Here is a 21,002-nt window from a genome sequence, read left to right as displayed (position 1 = left end):
CTATCAGCTTCTTGGTTGTCACACATAAATAGCAAATATATCAAAAATCTCTCTTGTTACTATGTTTTCATAATTCCAAATCCTATGTTTTATTAATCAGATATGCACAAATCTGATTACATTTTACAAAGTTGTTAATCAAAAATAGCAAAAATGTCCTGTCACCCCATTATAATGCTCAAGATGTTCTAAAGAAGAGCTTGTTTTAACATCCTACATTTCTTTAGAATACAGTCAAGTTTTTACTACCAACTCACAATTCATAATAATTTTCATATCTAAGCACTTTTTCTACAACTGTGAAAATATTCAGTACAATAGTTTATAGTTGACTTTCTGTCGTATTAATTTTTCAGTATTTATTTTTACATTTAAATTGTTTCTCAGAACAAAATTAAATTATTTACACTGTTTTGATAAATTATGTGATAAATATTAAAAGAGGTAAATGCAAATTCAGTAACTGTCATTCCCATTTTATTACTTAAAGATAAACGTAATCATGAATTCATGATCATTTAAGCCTAGTAAGCAATTTGTAAGTGCATCGAATTAAGACACAAAAATTGATTAAAATACCCCAAATTAAGTACTTTTAGCACTGATATAGTAATTAAAGTTTCACTCACCAAATATTTCTCCTTGACTTGCATACTCTGTCACCAGATATATCATCTTTTCTGTTTCCATTACCTGGAATTTATTTCCAAAGTTACCACACATTTAATTCTAAATACAGTAACTGACAAAAAAAAAAGAACTAAATAACTTTTGTGAATTTTAACTCTTTTACTGCATAATTCACTTGTAGGCTGATTTCCACAAAGTGTCAATTATCCACCGAAAAATAAATGTATGAATTTCACCCTTTTTAAAGGGTGAAATTTTAAACATTGAAAGAAGTTGTATCTTCTATATCTGACAGTAATACTACTTGAAAACTGTATTGGATTGTGAAAAACAGTTTAAAGAAAAAATTGAAGAATACTATAATAAAAGTGTTCTCCAGTAAATGGCATAAATACAGGCACAACTAAGTCAATAAGAGGCCAAAACATTATAAAATATAAAACATATTATTCAAATCACAACATCTAAAATAAAAATAATCTGTCTTTATATAGCTACTTTATGTTTTCCTGAAAAGTTAGCAATTTTGTAATGAGGTATATAAACATCTAGGTTTCATGGCACAGAACATAGATGGCAGGTTTCAAGTACAAGAGGATATTCCTGCATGTGGCACTAAAAGGAAACTTTTCATTTTCTTTTTTTGGTAGCCATAGGGAAAATACAAATTTCATAGTCAGTTGATATAAATATTTATTTGGATATTTCTGAACTATGAAGCAAAAGGGCATAAAACTACTATATACTGGTAAAGTCAGTTGATAATCATGAAACTAGCTTCATACCTACAAAATGTCCTTAGTGTTATTTATTTAAAACACAATGTCAAAAATTCAGAAGAGTATTTCCTTTTTCAGTTTTAATATCAATGTTTAGAAAACATATAACTCATGCATAAAGAAAAAGTATGGAAATACCAGTCACACCCAAAACTGAACAATAAAAATTAATAATGTATTAAAGCACCAATCTGTACTTGTATTTTGTCATTTTAACATATATTTGTTAACAGATTCTGCATAATTATTATTAAAGATACTTATAACATGTGCATACATAAGTCTCATGATTTAAATAGAACATCTGGATTTATCTCTCTAACAAAGCCCTTGTCATACAGATATTTGTAATCTCTCAAATCATAAGATCTATTTAATTTACTTTGAAAACAGAAGCCAAACACAAATTTTACAATTTTAGGATTAAAGTGAATTTCAAACAGTTGCTCATGTTTTAAATAGTGAAATCCCTACCTTGTTGAGTTTGAACAAATACCATCAATAACTATCGAACTCAAAGTTCCGAGTGTTCTTGATATAAAGCAGAGCATACATAGATTCACCCATAATTCTTTATGATCAACACCTTCCACATAACTTCATACACATGTAAGATCTTACATACACTCTATTTTTCTGCCACAATTCTCACTTATAAGCTGCATTATGATAAAAAAACACTTATCATCTACTTGCAGGGAGATGGTTGGAAATGTATTTCAGAGACATGCTTCTTTTAAAATTCATTTTAATTCAAAAATGTTAACTTCAAATCAGGTGAACTTACCCATCAAATACTAAAAGCCAGAATACCTAAGATAGAAGTGAGGTGGAAACTGAAAAGAATAAACATTAAACAAACAATATAGTTAAAAGACACAAAAGTGGCAACCTAGACAACACTAAATATGTGGTCGAGCAGAGTCAGAGTAGAACCCAAAACCAGAAATATTTGTAAAAGCACAATTAAACAGTGGAAAGACACAATGCAGCAGAGAAATCCCTGGTTAAGCTAGCCACTGTCAAGCAATAACAAAAATTCAATATTTCAATAAATTGGCCAATATCCAAGGAAGAATGTAAAAGGAAAATAAGTATAAAACAATCATTTCCTTGAGACTGGTTAAAAGCCTCCATCACTGAGAAGCAGGATCTGAAATTGGAGACAAGTTAAGGGGTAAAAATGGTTTATTGCTACAGCTAAAGCATCAATCACAGGACAACCAAGCCATTCTCACAACCACTGAGAGATTAATGGATTCACTATGTATGGAGAAGCCAATTATTTCTCGAAAGAAAATCTGCATGAAGGTTTATAACACTAATACGTGACAAGCACTAAATTACCTGTGATGTGAATGGAACCATAAATGAAGAAGCAGACTACAAAACACTAAGGTTACAAAATCCACTTCTTCCCTTATTATTGATAAACACCACAGATGAAGAAAAAAGTCTGTGTGAAATAAAACACTTTCAATTAGAAACCTTTGATAAAAATGCTGAACTGCTGAAAAATCCAAATGACTGATGTGAAATTTTAATTCCCGAGGAGACTAGATACCTGAAAAACAACTTTCCCTTAAGACAACACCCATTCTCAAGGGAGAAACATCTATGAAGAAATGCAGATCTATATGATGTGGAAGAAAATGGAAGCCTGTAGTTGCAAACTATCAATTTAATCAAAATTGAAGGCAATCAATAGTTGAGGAGAAGTAAATTTTCTGAAATAATGGATCTAAATATTGACATCATCAAGAAGCAAGATCCCATTAGAGATGTTACACATGAGCTAGCCCAAAGCAAATTGCATTATTAAAAGCAAACTTTACCTTTACAGCACAAAAAAACATATCTTTGGCAGTAAGTGTAGAAGGCAGAAAAGTATGACAACTAGACTCCAAAGCTTGAAATGTCATTAGAGTTTATTGAAATGTTTCTTAAACTATGATGGTCCAAAATTCTAGATCTACCAAATACAGTGTTCTAAGTGAAATGTGAAGTTATGAAAGAGCCATCCAATAAACATGGCAAGCTGGATGGCCTTCTGAGTATGTAGGAAAATGAATGAATCAAATGGTCAGAATAAGCTAGATGTCCATGTAAAAGTCAATGTTCAGTGAATGGAGAAAACCAGTATAACTTAGAGTACTTATTAGAAAACTTGTGAATCCAAATGAAAGGCAGAGAACTGATAAACTATGTCCCAATACCAAAAAAAAATTATGGGACAGTAAAATAAAAATATAAAAATAAGCATCTTGTATATCCCCTAATGTCATACAACAGTCATGACTAAGAAACTTATGTATTCCAATTGATAACTATGTGATTCTGGTGAAAGATTAATTAAAACAGGTCTATGACAGATCTAAAAATTCTAGGTTTTCTTAAAACTAAAAAGATAAAAGAATAAAACCGAGAGAAGTGAGATAAAAAATTTAGCTTACTGCTTTCTGAAAGATATATAGACTCCTTGATCCAGAACTGGAGTGGCTGGATTTCAAGAAAAAGGAAAAAATCCTATGATGAAACTAAAAGTGTGTAAAACCCACAGATAACAAAACCAAGACTCCCACAAATAAAACAATGGCCAGAGATTACCTCCCTCCAATATATATATACAATAAAACCTGTCTAAGGCAGAATTCCACGGGACTGAGTAAAATTTCTGTCTTAAGCAGATTTTCCAGCTTAGACATAGTGAACATGCATTACCTTAATAATATATAACTTTTAAGTAGAAAGCTACACTTGCTTGACTAAAGGGAAGCAAGACATTTCCGAATAAAATTATTATACTGTTTAAGCTATATTTATTAGAATAAGAACAAAAACAGACATTCAAAATATACATAAGTACACAAAATCTTAATCAAATTTATTTGAAGAAAGTGTCCAATTTTAAATGTTTCATTTTTCAATGAGCTTTCTCATACAGTTAAAATAGAACGTCAATTCTACGGCCTTTTATTAAAATTCATTTTCACTCTTCATTTTTGCATGCAATTTGATAGTGTTAACATAACTTAACACTTGCAACGAAGTAGGAATTTCTATTTCATCACTATCTTTTCCATTTTGTTCATCTTCTGAATCTCTCACACTGTTACCAGCTTGTGATTCTATTATGGATTTTAAATCAATTTCATCAGTTTCTGTTAAAACATTCTTGTCAACATTCACAAAACTTTCCACATTCACAGAATCATCTACATCAATCTTCTCAATCAGAGTTTGGATTTCACTAAAATCATCATAACAAACAGCTTCTCCACAATGTCCGCCATTATCAAGAATAAATACACAGTTTCAAAAGCACTTTATTACACGTTTGATTGAATAACTTAAAAATGCAACTGCATCTAACATGTCAATTTTCATGGTCATTTCAGATGCTCTCTTACAGTTGTACATGTTTGCAATAAGATGCTGAAGCATCAATTTTCTGTAGTTCAATTTTATACACTGTATAATTCCATTAACTAGTGGCTGTAGAACTGATGTTGTATATGGAGATAGAAAGACTAAACCAACATTTGAAAGTTGAACTTTTGGGTGACAAGTTGCATTATCTTGAAAAAGTAGAATATTTCTATTTTTTTGTTCCATTCTTTTGTTTAATTTAACTGCAAAAATAATGATGGCAGAAAAAGGGACAGAATACATTTAACCAATACTTACTGTAACAAAATGTCCAAAATTTATTGATATTTAAAGAAATTATTAATTAAGTAAGAAATTAATATTTAATCAAAAATATTTTTCTGCCTTACTTAGGTTCTAATCCTACTTGTTGATAGATGAGGTAGGTAAAATATAGTTTTCTGTCCAGGTTATGCAGGTTCTGCCATATAGAGGGCCTTTTATAAGAGAAATCTTTAGATAATGCTGCAAAATTTTGATATTTCCAGCTTGTATAGGTTTCAGCTCTATGCAGTTTCCAGCTTAGACAGATTTTTCAGTATGACTGAAAGGAATGAGCAGAAATAGCTAACAAGTAGATAAAAAAAAAAAAAATGTAGTAAAACATTACTCACTGGTTGTTTTAAAGGATAGAATACAAGAAGTCAAAATGCTAAACTCTATTCAGCTCTTATTAGCATTCCATTCCTAACATGAAGTTAAGTGAGGGTAGACATTTCTGTAAATGAATGGTTCAAGAAGGAAGCTCATCCATATCTAAAAAGAAATGGAGGGTGGGGTAAGTACATATGAACACAGTACTGTGGGCTATGCGTCAATAGAAAATTAAAGACACATGTTAATAGAATCAACATCAGAAACAAGGTACAAATATAAGTTTAGCCAAATAAAAAAGAGGAAAACAAGAATAGATGAAAACTAATAATTACTCTGAAAAAAAAGTCTCAAAACAAAACATGAAGAAACATTTGTGTCAGTTGTTTGGCACATATAACCTAATTGGTTTGTACCACAAAATGCCAATTAGAACAAACAGAGAAGAAGACTCTCCTCCAAAAAATATAACAGAGTGTCAGGAACTTGAGAAGTAGGTTCAGAAAAGGAAGATAATCCCACTAAAAGTCCTAGAACCATAACTACTTTAGAATATATCTTTAATCAAGTACATTCATGTAATTTTTTGAAGTTTTTAGCAAATGTTTTTACTCAGGTAAACACTGCACTTGCAATGGCTCAAAACTCTATGAAGATATGACTTTCATCTGGCCCATTTAGGCCTCTTGATGTGGATTCCCATACATGGTGAAGAGACCTCTCAGGGATAGTTCTGCTACTTCAGTTTACCTCTGGGATCCAAACATTCACTCACATATTTGTCATGCATGGCATTCCATAAAGAGGAGGAGAGGATCTTGGTGGTTGAAGGATGTCACCAGTCCTTCAACAGATCACTTTGAAACTGAATTCCTGTAGATAGATGGCTTTGGGGTGGTTCTCCAGGATCCATCAGCTGGTCCTGTTGGGCTGTGGTCAATAAAGTGCCAATGTTGAATATTTGTAATGTGTATTGTAGACTGTGTCTGATGCTGGTGTTTGGTTACAGCATTCACAAAACCCTGACATAGCTACAATGTAATTGTTTTGTGATGTAGTGCATTCCCCTCATAAGGATCCAAGGTGAGTTGGGTCAGTGAGCAATGAATCTTCTCCATTTCTTGTGGATCCCTCATCCACTAACCCCCCTGATAAAAACATCAAGAAAACCATCATACTGATTAGAAATCATTTGCTTTCAGAAGACTTGGATCTACAATCACCACTTGCATCGGTACCTCATTTTCTGATTTTACATTATAAGTGTGAAAAACCTTTAGGGCATGTCTTCGTCTTTCATCCAAAAAGGGATTAGAGGAGTTTTCTGCCTCTTCAAAGTCAGTCAGGAAGTTAAGTTGTGGAGACATAGTGATAAAAATATCTACACCAAAACATAGTGAACTCCTTCTGAAATTGAAGGCCACTAGAAATATACCTATTAAGATTACCCCTCATGCTATACTGAACTCCTAAAAGGAGTTACCACTGAGAGGTATTTAAAAAAGCATCTATGAGTCAGAAGTTTTCATTAGTTTCACCCGTCAAGGAGTTTCTGCTGTGTCATATCTCTACTCATAAAATGAAATTATGCAGCCTACAAATATTCTTACACTGATGATGTTTAAAATACCATGTCTACCTGCCACTGTCAAGGCAGCTTATCTTAAATGTAAGGTACAGCACTATATTCCTAACATTCTCATGTGTTTCCAGTTTTAGTGGTTCAGACATTCCATGGCATCTTGTCATGGTTCTTTGACATGCATTCATTGTGTTGGTAAAGACCATGATGCCAAAAAATCTCAACTGAATCCATACATAAACTGTTGTGGTCCTCATTCCCATACTTTTGTTGTTGTCCTCAGTTGGTGCAGGAAAATGAGGAACAGTGATTGAGGGCTATAAACAACATATTTTACCTCATAGCTCAGAAATTCTTGTCCCCTGTTCCATTTTAGACATATATTACTCCTGCACTCCATTCTATTGCTACAGTGAAAGTGCATAAAAATCAGTCCATGTCTCTAACTGGTGGATAGAGCATTTTGACTGCAATAGACATATTTATGAGTGAATCCCAACCTGTAGATATAATGATGCATTCCGAGTTTACAAGTCTACACTTACTCCTATCTCTTGCCTCAGTGTTGCATCCAGTGACCACTTGGGTCCCTCTCGTTTGATCCAGAGGTGCAGAAATATTACTTAAGTCATGCACTTAATCTCTGTAATCACCTTCTTCTGACAAAAATCTGCCCAATCAATCCAAAGTAGGTTCCATGGAGGATAACATAGTTCTTTCCACTACAGAAAAATGTTATGGTCACAAAAAAAAAAAAAGATTATCCACTCAATTTCAATGTGATAAAGACATGTACATTCATCCAAAAGTAATGAAAGATTCAAGTGATGTCTACATCTCAAAATTATAGTCAGACTGTAGTTCATTAGCCCAATTGAGATACATTTTAAAAAATACAATTAGCTAGATGATATATTTTGTTGGAGTCTTGGTTCTGATCAGAACTCATGCCTTGGTTGCTTTAGCAAGCAATATTTAGGTGCGACATTCTGTCATCTGACAAGATGGTGTCAGCAGTAGCAAAATATCTATAAATGGCATGTGTAAAGTCTCAGCAAATGGAGTTCATTATTCAGCAAAACATATATGGAGTTGATGATAGTCAGAAGGGCAGAGCCTTAAACTGCATCACTTGATCCTCATTCACAAAATACATATAATGGTGGGACGATGCCACTATAAGAAATAATATGACTATAGGTGTTAGCAACAGTGAATCAAGTCATCCACAGTCCTAGTGAAAAATACCAACACAGAGTGAGGAATGACACTATCATGAAATTTGGAGGATATAGGAAAATATTTAGATGATAAAGACTGATATGTGGATGCCAACAGTCAGACACAAATAAAAACCAGGAACAACTGGAATGACTCTCTCTACTTCCCTTACAACCAACAAATCTCCTATAGCTATGGAATGTAGTTCTGAAATCTGAAGATCTATAGAAGGTGAAAATGTTGCAGGTTGGGGAGATATATATATATATATATATATATATATATATACATACACACACATAATGGTGCTGATGTAAAATGAATGGCTAATCATGACACAAGGGCTTTCAGTACCCATAATCCATGATAAAGGTTTTCTATTGTTCATAAATTCTTGGAGCTGACCCCCCCCCCCCCAGACCCCAAAAGCATAAGGTAACATTATGGAGGAACCTCGTGCATATGGGCATAATTTATTCTGGATAACAATGAACTGAAAAGCTGATGTCTAGGGTTTATACCATCAAATAGGACATAACTATGACCCCTGTAGGAACCAAGGACAGTCTAGAAAACAACAATGACAGGGATAAATGCATATAGGCAACATTAACTCTTGAATCCAAAGACTGGAATACTTGCAAAAATGAAGAGTTGAATAAAATGACCTTATGTAACTAACAGAGATTGGCAGCAGGTAGAAGAACATCCTCCAATAATTCCCAACAACCTACCAGCCAAAATACTATAGAAAATGTTGAAGCTCACAATCAAACCAAAGTGGATGCTAACAATGGTGCAATCATTGAAAGGCTGTCTAAAAAAATGGTATAGGATGATAAATATTTCAGCATCATAGTTAAGGTCAGGTGAATCTTAGGAAATTGTAATCTATTCAGGTTGACTACAGACCACACTCTGAAAACCCTCATTTCCAGGAGTTACTCCATCCTCTGAGAGGCTAAATATTTTTTCCACGTGGTGGTGGAAGATGAAAGTATGTTTTTCTGACAAATATGGCAGACAAAGCATAGCTGTACCTCCATGTAAGTGAGCAGTATACTTTCCTACCTGATCCATAATATCAGGGAGAACTAAATACTTGCCCTCAGAACTTTCCACCATCCAAACATGTACAGACTCCAAAGCAACTGGGTAAAGATGTATATTAAGTACTCGGATGGGTGAATACACGTAAAGATGTTCGTGTGATCAATACTGGTTGAGAGTACTGACTCCCAGAAGACAAGAATGAGGTACAAGTGGCCAAATGAGAGGTAACTTGGTATTGAATACTGTAGCAAAGGCAATCACTTGGTGACCAATGGCAAAAACCCTTGAAAATGAGGGAATCTAATATATCTGGTTGGGGCACAAAACAAATCCATGATTAGATTGAAAACAACCAGTACATGACACTCAATAAGGTGAATGTGATGTGTGTGCAGACCAGATTAAAGAGATCTCTGGACGAGGTGCCCTCTCAATGATTGATATGTGCTACCGCCATAGAATTGTCTGAATGCATCATCACCAGTCAAAATCGAGCTATAAAGAAGGAATTGATGCAATGCCCAATGTATGACTAGAATTAGAGAACATTTATATGCAAGGACATTTCCTCTGCAATCCAATGATGCAAAGCCTCATGATGATTTACCTATGTCCTCATTCCTGAAAGGATGTGTTTGTGAAAAAAAGTAAATCTGGATGGGAGAAGAGGAAGTAGCATGTAGAAAGAGAAATGGGATGAAAAGGGAATATGAAGGAGAACCAGTGATGTAATGTAAATGATGGAGCCAAGAGAGCATGGTGAGCTGACAGTTCCATTGAACAAAGCTGCAAAGGAAGAGAATGGGTACAACTTACATGAGTATTAAAAAAAGACCCCTAAATGAACAAGATATTGAGTGGGTCTCAGAAAGCACTTTTCAATTTGATTAACAATCCTATCTAACCCGCCACTGAAAGGAACTGTCAAGTATGAATAGCTGATTCCTGTTCAAAATTCCAGAAGAAGTCAGTCATATGTGTCATAATGAAATTGGACCCCCAGAACACTGAGATGTCAAGCAACTGCTCAGACTACTACGCAAAATATGTAAGGCGCCGAGGCAAGTCCAAAGGAGGGCCAAAAATTGATAAACATCCCCAAGATGGAGAAACTGAAGATAAGGAAAAGACTGGGAGAGATATCAGTATATGTAGGTAAGCATTGAAGACACACATTTCAGTCATCCACAATCCTGGGAAAAAAGTCCATGTCAGGATTAGAAAAAGAGTTCATTAGTAGCTGCCATTATTTAGTTTTTTTTTTGAACAATGAAAAGACAGGAATAAAAACCCCTTCTGACAAATACTGGCTGATCATGGGAGCTTGAGGAGGAAGGAAAGAAACAAAGAAAGTAGAACTGGACAACAAACTACTGGTCACTGGGTTAACCCACAAAGTGGTAACATTATCTTCAGAATTCATTGCACACAAAAGGTTCACAAAAATTTCAGTGCTGAAAATAGTGTAACTAGAATTAACTAGAAAAAAAAATGCTTTGTGATGAAACAAAGTCAAATATTTAGCATTAAACATAAAAAAATACATCTAAATCCAAATGCTACCGAATGAAGAGTGATAGCTTAGTTTAAAATTTGAAGGAGCCACATATAGCACATAAGCATGCCATGCTCCTGTTGGGTAGGAACTGATACATGATGATTTGCATGACAGAAATGTTTGAATCTTTTAATTCCAACGGGGGGCAGAAGGCTTGTGGCATACATATAGAGGGCAGCACTGAACAAGAATAGTTAATTCTGTGAGAAGAGGTAAGTACTATATTGGAATTGCTTTTGGTAACCTGAAGACTTTTTTGGTATTGGAACTGAAAATTCACTTCAATAAAATAAATAGTCAAAAGTGCAGATGTTTTCATATATTGTCAAAATTAAGTTCTCTAATTTTTCATGTTAAGTCTTCTTAGTTGTTTCTGGATTTTAAAATATCTTATGTATTTAAAATTACCTATTCACTATTTGAGTGTTTAAATATTTCAATATCATTAATATCATTAGAAATTAACAACTTGTTCAACATAATTGTTAGTAAATGTCTACTCACTGTATGAATAATAACTATCTAAAAGTCTAGAGTTGTACATTTTCTGTTAAGGCAATTTATTGCAATAACATCAGACTTGCTTACTTGATACAACTGAATAATATAAGGATGCTTCAATAACTTCATTATCTGAATTTCACGAAATATCTTTTTCAGGTTTTCTTCATCCAGGTTGGTTTTGTCTATGATTTTGATAGCAACCTATACAACACATACACATAAATTTAAGTCTCTTAACAATGTGAACACATATCATCCTACAATCTTTAGAAAAAGTAATTAAACACTTACTGTTTGCAACAAAATGCATACAAGTAATTAATATTTTGTGAATTAGTAATCTAAATGGATCAAAATAAAAACAAATGAATGGCGTTTTTATCCACTTTATACGTAATAGCCTAAGGAAATATTTTGCATTTGTGAGCTTATATGTGTTTAACTATTTATGCAAGTTCAGTGTGCACTACTCCAGATATTAACACTTAAAAATACAGTATATTCATTTTCTGTTCATTGGTAAACTGTGCAAGTTTCAAAAACAAACACATGGTGTATTTTTGCATTTTATAAGTAATAACCTATTCAACTTTTCTTTACAATGTCCCTGGTTATAATATTTAATATATTTCTTAATTGCTATTTCAAATTGTTGGTTAGCATTGGATTTAGAATTAAGTCTTCTTTCTTTTTTTCTTTTTTTTTTTTTGCCAAGCCCTTTAAGATATTACTGGGATTATGTTCATAAATATCACTAAGATAAAAGGTACCCCCCACTGATGGTTTAATGCCTACTATTTACTAATTGTTTTTTGATCTAAGTTTCTAGTATATTTATCTGTTTCTTTAAATATATATTTAAATAAATTAATGATTATATTTTAAACATTGTTTTCAGTCTTGATTAATACAATTTGTTTATTTTTTTAATCAGACATTTCCAATAAAGAATGCTAAAAATATTGCAGATGCACTGAAATCAAAACAAACATAATGATGAATAAAGAGTTAATACATGATCACAAGTGAGTTTAAACAAAAAACATAGTTACAACAAAGTCACTATCAATATTATTGTTAAGACTTAAATGTGTTGTCCTAACAAGAACATTTAAAAAAAAACTATGACTCTCCATAACTGTACATGAATTTGTTTCTCAATAGTATTGTGATGGTCAATGTAAAGCTATTTAACAGGTTGTCACAGCTGTTTCCATTAGCACTGAGAATTAAATATGGATCATAATTACATAATTAATTCAGTGTGTTTGATATACAGTATCAATGTTTTAGTCCCAACTCAAAGGCTATATATATTAGATAAATCTCTCACACCTGAACAAAGATTCATATAATTCTAATTTACTGTTAGGAAAAGATATTGGAGAGAAATGTAGAACCTGTTACAATGATATATTTATGCTATACAAATAACACAAATCTTACTCTCCTAAAGAGTACATATATTCAACAGTAAACAATTTTTTATTCAGCATTCTAGTTTAAAACTCACTAAATCCAGGCCTAGGTCATTTGCCAGTTCAACCTTAATTGTTACTCTATGATAAAAGTTGACCAAGAATGGACACAATTTCAAGAGACAGTTTTATTGTTTCAATCTTACATGCATAAATGTCACACAAATCAGAGATAAATTTAAATTCTAGTAATCCAGTTTCATGACTAGTCAGCTTTGAGAGAATGTAAAATATGAAAGATGTTTTGATGTTCTAAACAAGTTGCTTTGAACCTGAAACAGCCAGAATACATTGCAAAACTTTATCCATACTGTTCCGCATTACTGATCCTTCAGCTTCTAACCATGTATATACTACCTCCTATCTTAATTCAACTTGTAATTTCAAATTCGTTTTAAAAAAACAGTTTACTTTTTTTTACTCAGATCCTCACTTTCCATTCATATAGTTCTTCTAATTATTTCAACAGCAGTTTCTTGCATTGAATGATCATCCACTGTCCCAACCATCCTTGTTTTGTCTCTCATTATTGCAGTAGTCAGATACCTCTATGCTCTATCTCTAACAATTGACATTACACTGGTTACCTCAGTCAAAACAACTTTTGGCTGGTGGCCTGAATCAAATTACTGTTGAAGTGGCATTTGATCTGTATTTTTGATTCTCTCAAACTACTTTCTCTCTCATATAAAGTACCTTACAAAAAATGTCTCTCTCCTCTGGCAAAGCTTGAGGCAGAGGAGAAGGAAAAAGTTCTGACATAAGGATGTGATCAAATAAACTTCTATAATGCTTGTTGAAATACAGAGAATGCTATGCATGCAATAGAGGACTTCTTTGAATGAATTAGAAGTCCTCTATTGAATGCAAAGCATTCTCTGTATTTCAACAAGCATTATAGAAGTTTATATTTATCATCCAAAAATCTGATGTTTTTTCAAAGACCACTAATAAAGTCAGTCTTTCTCATGCAGATCAACCAAGCCCAAAAATGCAGCCAATTGGGAAATCTGTACATCAAGCTGTACAGACTAAACATTCGGCACTCCCAAAGCTCCTTGTTGAAAGGAAGACATAATGGTGTCAAGAAATTAGCATTAGCATGGAAGTTTCTAATGAGAAGTGTTAATGCCATTCATCAATAAAAAATAACAAAAACCTTATATTCAAATAATTCTGATAAATAACATCATTAAAGGAAGCACACTGCTCAAGCAAGGATAAGAGATAAATTTAATATTTCAACTCTAACAAATCAGAGTCATGGAGAGAAAGGGTATGTGCCTTAACACTGACATAAGCTCCATTGTCATTATGTCAAATGGTGCTAGTGATGAATGTTTATCACTGTTACAGTTGAGAGAAAGTGGTAAGTTTAAATATATTATGTTATTGTAATTTGATTACAGTTATTTGATTCAGGCCACCAGTCAAAAGTTGTTTTGACTGAGGTAACCTGTGTAATGTCAATGGCTAAAGATAGAGCATAAAGGTATCTGACCAGCGCAATAATGAGAGACAAAAGAAGGATGGTTGGGACAGTGGATGATCATTCATAATATAAACCATCAATATAAATAGGAATGAAAGGATAATTCAAAAGATGTTCACCAACTAAAAGACAGTACTTTCAATCGGGAGTATCTGCTTTTATCAGATGACTCAAAGTATTGAGCAAAGGGAAGATTATATCAGTTTCTTAAACAATTTTTTAATGTTTTTACCTTCAATTTTTAAACATAAGGCAAAGTGATATAGTTTTTGCCACTTAGTTTAAATAGTCAAGCACATCATGCAACAGATTATTTAAAATTGAGCTATTTCTGCAGCTTGGAAACAATAATGTTGTGTTTCTGCTTTGACCTATTAGAAAACAAAACCTTCTACTAGACATAATTAAATGCTTGTAATAGTGGTTACCATAAAAGCTTAGCATCATACATCAATGAGTTGAAATCCTTACAATGTAGTAGAAGCAGTAGTAACATAAAAAGGTGAACATTAAGAATTCCTTATAGAATATAGTCAGTACTAAAAGAAAATGAATACAAAAGGACAGAATGATTTAACCTTCAAAGAGTGGCTAGTTGTCATCAGTGGTAACTACAAGTATGAAAAAAAAAAGACATGTAGAAAATTCTATGTGGACTTCATGCAGATGAAAAAGTAACATACATCAACAAGTCTCCACTCCATACACAGAATAACATCAAGATAACTCATGGAAAAAGAAAGGGAAATGGGGATGAGATGGGAATCCCAAGCAACCTTCCCCTAATCATACCAGTACTCAAACAAAGTCAAACATTTAACACAATAATCACATGGTGTTTTTATCTACTTCATACAGAATAGCCTATGGAATTATCTTGCATTTATGAGTTAATGTGTGCTTATTTATGAATTTTACTCATTTTATAATGAGTAATAGTTTGTGATTTGAATGTGCACTACTCTAGATATTAATACTTAACAATACACTACGTTCAAACCAGCCTCCAACATTCAGTTTTCTTGGGAACAATGAACGAGCAGGAATAAAAACCTCTTATGACAGATGCTGGCTGAGCAAGGAACATGAAAGGAGAATTGGACAATGAATCACAAATTGCTGGAAACAAAATGGCCAAAGTTCAAAAGAAAGATTTAGCTGAAAAAACTTGTTTTCATGTTGCTCACTCCAAGTCAACTGCCAACTAGCACGCAGCTGAGCCCTGAATACAGGACCATAGTCCATGTATGAAAACAGGCACAGAAGTGATAGTGCCAGCATAAACAGACTTAGCTGCAGTGTCAGTGAGCCTGTTCCCATGAATGCCAACACGGCTTGGTATCCAGCAGAACTGGATAGAAGAAAATGTTAAAAAGAAATGGGCCAGTCGGTTTTGAAAATTGGCGAGAACAGAATGAGAACTAAGGTGAAGCAATTCCAGGGCCAGTAGAAAGCTAAGTGAGAATTATAAATAGTACAATTTGAGTACTGCTTAGCTTATATGTAATCCAGGGAAAGAGAAATGGCATACAGTTCAGCAGTGAACACAGAAACTGTAGAAAGGATTCTGTGCACAACCACTGAACCACAAAAAATAACAGCAGAGACCATAAAGTCATCTGATTTCAAACCATCAATATAAATAGGAATGGAAGTATAGTTCAAAAGATGTTCACCAACTAAAAGATGGTACTTTCAATCAGGAGTATTTGCTTTTATCAGATGACTCAAAGTATTGTCACACTTGGGGATGGTAAAAAGCCATGGTGGGATGGGCTGACCAGTGGATACAGCAGTGTCATCCAAGGATAGACCCAATTCATTCAACTGTGTCTGGATACAAAGACCAAAAAGACCAATGGCAGACTGTCTATTCTGAGAAAGCATGGCCAACTGAGGAAAAAAAAACAACCCCAAATGGAATGCTGTGGTAAGGATCAAAGTTTTGAAGTATACAGTGCAAATGGCAGAGATAAAGAGGAGATTCATGAGACTGTGTGTATAAATTATGGACTGGGAATGTGTGGAAAGCCCCTGATGATGAACGAGGTCCTGGCAGAGCCATAGACCAGAAATCCACAGTCCAATATCAATGGAACAAGAGCACAATAAACCATTAAGATAGAGCATCGATCCACTTCCCAATAGGTGAAAGAAAGGATATGGAAGATATTCAGTAACCTTGTACACTTGACTCATAGCTCCTTGATGTATGGTACAAAAGGTCAGCTTATGGTCAAAGATAAGCCCCAAGAACTTACCTACAAAAGGTATCCCAGACCCATTTTTTTTAACCTCCCATGCCATGTGGCAGGCAAGATATCACCACAAATGAGGATACCACAGAAAAATAACAATAACTCCTCATGACAAATTCAAAGTAGCGTAGGGGGTAACCTTAATGGCCTTTGAATACAAGAAAAGTTCACTGTGTTTAGAAGTGGATGTTTCCAACAATATGTCACCAAAACAAAGCTTTTTGACTGATTAGGAGAAACAGCAAGTCCCTCTAGTCCTTTTTAAATAAAAAAGGGTGACATTTGTCCAAAAGATTTGTCTGAAAGAAAATGTAATATCAGAAAATGAGGTACAGGTGTTGAAGAGGTTGAAGATTGCTATGAAGAATCTTCAAGATATGGGTTTTTTTTAGCACTATACCCAAACCCCAGCATCAGACACTGCAAAATAAAAAGAACTTACCTTTCTCAAGGACAGTATGTAATTTTAAGAAAAACAGCAATTGGAGCAAGTCAAAATCCTGCATGATACAAAACAGCCAGATCATGAAAACAATGGAAAAAGAATACATGCAGAATAATCAAAATTATTATGTAAGAGAGAGACAGTCAACAAGTCTGATGTGATGAAATGTGAAAGAATGACCACCTCTCAAAGCAGCTGAAGTCTTAGAATAAAAGTCTAGTTTGAATACAGGAGAGAAAAAGTGCAAGAAAATCAATGGCATATACCTCCAAACAATGGCCACCATAGGTGAAAAGAAGAAAAAAGGTAGAATAAATATAAAATCCCATGGTTTGAACAAGTCATGGGTATACACATGCAAGCCCATAACAAAATCCTAGTCAATCATGGGAGTAGAATGAGTGAGTTGTTAAAGAAGAACAATTCAAAAATACTGGAGAGGACCAGGGTAGAAAAAATCTGACAATAACAGGAAAGGGAATACGTAGTTGATAAAGCTACTTAAAAACCAGCAATAGGAAAGACTGACAAATCATGGTCAAACAGCCATGTAAAAAAGACCAAAATTGGGCCACAAGAAAATGGGCTGAATGAAGAGAGAAGCTGCTGAACCAGTGTCAAAAACGATGCCACTTCTGGTGAGAAACAAAAAGAGTTGAAAGATCAGAGGAATAGGATAAGAAAAATGTTACATGACCAAAGAATCCAGTCCTGTGGGAATAGAACTGAACAAAACCCATATATGAAGATAAAGAGACAATAACCTCAAGTAAATTTGATTGAAGTAATAGTGTGTTGGAGTGGAACAGAGAAAGAAAGAGCCTAGCAGTCAATTGCAAAGCAGATGAAATCAGGGTTATGCAAGCAAAAGTGACACTACTAACAGGCCATGACAAGAAGAATTGCATATGAGAGCAAAAACATGAGGGAGAAGAGGGATATATGCACACAGTAAAAAGTAAGACCAGTCCTAGCAGAGAGTGATGATTGCCAGAGCCAAGGAATGAAGAAATGAGGACCTGAAAAGGGCAAGTCTGGCGTTAAAGGTGACAAAGGCACTGATCAGGAGTTTGCTTTAACAAGATAACACAACACAAATTTCAAAAGTGAAATGATCACTATGATTAAAGAAAGATGACTTGCCACTAAATACAAAGCCCTGCAACATGGTATGTGATGAGACAAACCCAACAAGAATAAGCCCAAAACAACAGATCCAATGCAACAATGCAAAGAGTCCTGGAGTAGCCCCTGATTGTTGGAATAGAACATGGCCTACGAATCCACAAGAAGAAGAAGAAATTGAAATAATGCTCAGTGGATTATATGAATTTCAAGAACATTTACATGCAGTCACAAGCCCAAAATTGGGTAGTCTTTCATAGGTGCACCCAGCCTGACATAAATATACATAATCAAGTGGTGACTAAATATTGGCATCATATGACACAAAAAGACAAATCATCACTAAGAGGAGAAAAGAGGTGCAAACTCAAGAAAAATGGATCCTTAGAAAGAAAACACTGGTCCCACACTGTCAACTTGAAAAGGACTGATGAAAAAGACATGTTAATGTCCCAAAAGGAAAAGCATGGAACTGAAAAACCCTATCCTGATGGACAAAACAAAAATGTCTAGAGTATGGAGAAACAGAATGTGTTGAAAAATGTTTAAAACATCAATCTTGTTCATCTATAGCCCAAATTAAAAAGATCATCTGGAAAGAAACTAAATCCTCCAGATGAAACCATGCAACAATAACAAATCAGTTGAGACAACACATTAATAAATAGATGTCAGTTTCCAGACTTCTTGGGAACCACAAAAAAGCAAATATCAATAACCAGGTGTAAAAATAAATAGCCTCACAATGGTGTCCTTGGCCAAGACACCTGAAACAACACCCTCAAGTCATTGAATATAAAAGAAAATAGAGAGAAGAGAAAAGAAGAGATGTAAGCTATGGGCAAGAGATCTTAAATAACTCATCTGTCAGAAATACAGAGACCAATGTCCATTAAAGAGACAGATGGGCCCCTACAGAATAGTCAGCAACAAGATGAGCAACAACCCTGATATTTGGAACTGGGAAAATGGGAAATAGAAGAAGAAACTGATAAGTTGAATTGGGAATAGAAAGTGTGAATTAATCAAGCCTGGGAAGATAAACAGAGTGATGTGGTCGTAAAAAATTTGAAAAACAACAGTAAGCAATTAAGACCCATGCTGGGCCATCTTAGCCCATGTCTATAATGAGTTGGAAATGTCCTCAAAGACCTCAGAGAAAAAAAAATGAAGCCCAACAAAAATCACAAAGGTAAGTGTGTTAGAGACTATATTAGCTAAAATATCATTTCAACCCATAAGGTCCCAACAAGAGAGAAACCATAAAAGAAGAAATATAGTACTTGAATAATTATGAACCAGCATTGTGAAAACAAACCTCTCCAAAAAAAAAATTCCTGAACATGGTGAAATACCTCAAAAATAAGTTTAAGCAATGAGAGATAATGGGTGAGGTTGGTAGAGAGATACAATGGCTCAAAAATGGGATACTAGAAAGGGAACTAAAATTTAAGGGTTCATCCCAATCAAGTAAAAGAAATTCCAAAAACTCAGAATTGAAGCAAAAAATGAAGAATGGTGGTAGGCCAGGACAAAAGATTCAAGCAGATGAGAGAATCAAGTATGTCAGTGGGTGTGCAGGTGCTTAAGAAACCAGCTTGCAAGGAAGCAAGGTAGTTTTGAATATAGATTTCATGTAGAAAAGTAAGGAAGGAAACCAACAACAAAAAAGAGAAATACAAGAGTATACATGCAAAATCATATCAAAGAAGAGATAAAAAGAATGAGAATTGTCTTCTACAGATAAAACTACAGCAAACTCTGTTGGGGAAGACAGCCTGTCAAAATCATGATGATTTTGTGAATCAATGTGGATGATCCACATAAGCTAACTTAAATTCAGAAGAAGGAACAGAGCTAAATAGGTGGTAGGAAAAGGCTAGCATGCATGAAAGAATTTAAAACACGTTGAACAATGGCTTTTATGTCCTTCCTCCACATACAAAGATCTCTCAACAGATACAGATCCCATGCTAGGAACATATTCACTGTTGGGGGAAGAAATGAAAGTTACCATTACTTGAGAATTTGTAATGGGTAACCAGAAAAAAAATTTCCTTCAGTTGGGAAATAAATCAGCAAAAATTAAGAAAATCACATCTCTTAAATAATTGAGTTATAAATTTTAAAAACATGTCTGTTCTAGACAATATTTAGAAAAATAATGAAGTTATTTTGAACATATGTGATTAGGAATGTTACTACACAAGAAAGTTGTCATCCTCCTACTTATGAAAGACTATGACTGGATGATGATGTCATCATGTATTGGCATAGTTCACATAAAATGCATGATTTTAGGACAGAGTTAGCTCAAGGCTAGTGCCATGTAAACCTCATAGGCAAATATGTAAGAAATCAAGCTATTTTGCATGCAAAGGGGAGATATTATTTTAGAAAGTTATTTTTTCTGAAATCCTCAAACCATATTTTACATCTTATGCAGCAAAATATGTGATCATGTTCATGCAGCCATATTAAAGATCCATGATATTACCTATGAAAATGGCTCATAAATGCTAGTGACATTTTGCAAAGAGATAGACACAATGCTGGTGGTATCATAGCAGCCTACTGCATGTCAACTTTAACCAAACTCCTTGCTTGTTAAAACAAAAAGAAGACTATCACTGATTCAGCTGCCTAAAGTCAAAATGAAAATTTCTCTTTCATTCTCGTCAATACATTTGTGACCAAGAGAGGCAACTTTTTTGTGAGTTTTGTTTTTATGACTTTCTACTTGAATATAAGTTGCTCTCACTAGGCCTCATTACAATCCACACATATATTTAATTATTATGATTCAGAACTTACTGTTTTTATTTATTTAGAAAAAGCTTCATTTGTATCATAT

At 33.9% G+C, this 21,002-nt stretch overlaps 1 protein-coding gene across 5 annotated transcripts in view; it reads right to left on the bottom strand.

Moving 5' to 3' along the window:
- Positions 1 to 21,002, bottom strand: part of LOC143239343 (serine/threonine-protein kinase SIK3-like) — a 104,900-nt gene that overhangs the window by 43,649 nt on the left and 40,249 nt on the right. For 3 of the 5 annotated variants that reach the window (XM_076480331.1, XM_076480330.1, XM_076480334.1), the window contains 2 exons: positions 11,435 to 11,551; positions 630 to 693 (listed from right to left, as the gene is read on the bottom strand). In XM_076480331.1, the coding sequence (XP_076336446.1) occupies positions 630 to 693; positions 11,435 to 11,551 (181 nt within the window). Of the gene's footprint in view, positions 1 to 629; positions 694 to 5,188; positions 5,330 to 11,434; positions 11,552 to 21,002 lie in introns of those variants that run through there. The other 2 variants (XM_076480335.1, XM_076480333.1) reach the window with 2 other exon arrangements.

The sequence above is a fragment of the Tachypleus tridentatus genome, chromosome 13 (assembly GCF_004210375.1).
Source record: "Tachypleus tridentatus isolate NWPU-2018 chromosome 13, ASM421037v1, whole genome shotgun sequence".
Lineage (NCBI taxonomy): Eukaryota > Metazoa > Arthropoda > Merostomata > Xiphosura > Limulidae > Tachypleus > Tachypleus tridentatus.
This window is presented reverse-complemented; position numbering and strand designations above follow the sequence as displayed.